At 36.5% G+C, this 1232-nt stretch overlaps 1 protein-coding gene across 1 annotated transcript in view; it reads left to right on the plus strand.

The window, feature by feature from the left end:
• Positions 1-1232, plus strand: part of ZBTB8OS (zinc finger and BTB domain containing 8 opposite strand) — a 29652-nt gene that overhangs the window by 5113 nt on the left and 23307 nt on the right. The window contains exons 2-4 of the mRNA XM_007950436.2: positions 410-434; positions 691-812; positions 1035-1117. Of these exons, the coding sequence (XP_007948627.1) occupies positions 410-434; positions 691-812; positions 1035-1117 (230 nt within the window). The remainder of the gene's footprint in view (positions 1-409; positions 435-690; positions 813-1034; positions 1118-1232) is intronic.

Genomic DNA, 1232 nt, shown 5'->3' on the forward strand with positions numbered 1-1232 from the left:
CTCCTCTGAGGAGCATTAAAGCCTTTACCACCTTCTAAGTAAACTGTCAGGAGCTCTGGTAACATAATGCCTAAAGCATCTGATTGCTAACCAGAAGGCTGGTGGTTCAAACCCACCAGCCACTCCTCGGAAGGAAGGTTGGGCAATCTACTTCCGTAGTGATACTGCTTCGGAAACCCAAGGAGGGGTCTCTATGAGTCAGGGCTGATTTGACAGCACATAACAACAACACAGTTATAATATTTTTTAATTGTGGTAAAAATATATAAAACAAACATTTGCCATTTCAACATTTTTTACATGTCAATTCAGTGACATTAATTACATTCATCATATTAGAGTTATTTTCTTGTGATTTATTTGAACGTCATGTTTAGTATCTCATTAGTGTTTCCTTTCTCTCTTTCAGATTTGGATCATACAGCTGATGTCCAGTGAGTTTAGCTGGAGTTTATTCCTTTGAAACCATGTGCTTAAACAGAAAGGCTGAAGGTTTTCATCTTGATGTCCCTAATTTTCATTTTTCTCTTCCTGTGTTTGCTTTTTCAGAATATGAAAAGGGTAGTTTAAAAACATTCAGTTTCTGTGCCACTGAGTTGTTGAGGCCCTTGGTTTTTCTGTTATATTGATTTTATTGTCAAGTTTTCCATCTTCCAGTGGATTACAGAAAGTGTGAATGTGTTTCTATAGGTTACACGCATGGGGAGCTACTCTGGAGGAAGCATTTGAGCAATGTGCAATGGCCATGTTTGGTTACATGACAGATACTGATACTGTTGAGCCCCTCTATACAGTAGAAGTAGAAACCCAAGGTAACTGACTTATTTACAAACAAGAAATTCTTATAAAAATGTGCAGTGTTCTAAATAGTTGGTGTATAATCTCAAATGTTTCACAGTAAGAGTAAAGTTAATTATGAGCCTGTTCTTCCTCTTTTAACTAGCCTAAGAAATTAATTGCATTTCTAAATTTGAACGAATTTTTAGAGACCGGAATTACTAAATGTACTGTTACGGTTTTTTGATTCTGTGTAGGAGATGACTTACAGTCTCTTCTGTTTCACTTTTTGGATGAATGGCTTTATAAATTCAGTGCTGATGAGTTCTTCATACCCCGGGTAAGCAAGGATTTTTCTTAGCAAATGGATTCTTAGTTCAGGTTTGAAAATAGAGCAAGTGGCTTAAAGTAGAACATAGGATGCAAGACCAATCTGAGCAGATATGTAAGATGAT

Source organism: Orycteropus afer, unplaced genomic scaffold (assembly GCF_000298275.1).
Source record: "Orycteropus afer afer isolate SDZICR_OR568_19922 unplaced genomic scaffold, OryAfe1.0 scaffold00272, whole genome shotgun sequence".
NCBI classification, from domain to species: Eukaryota; Metazoa; Chordata; class Mammalia; order Tubulidentata; family Orycteropodidae; genus Orycteropus; species Orycteropus afer.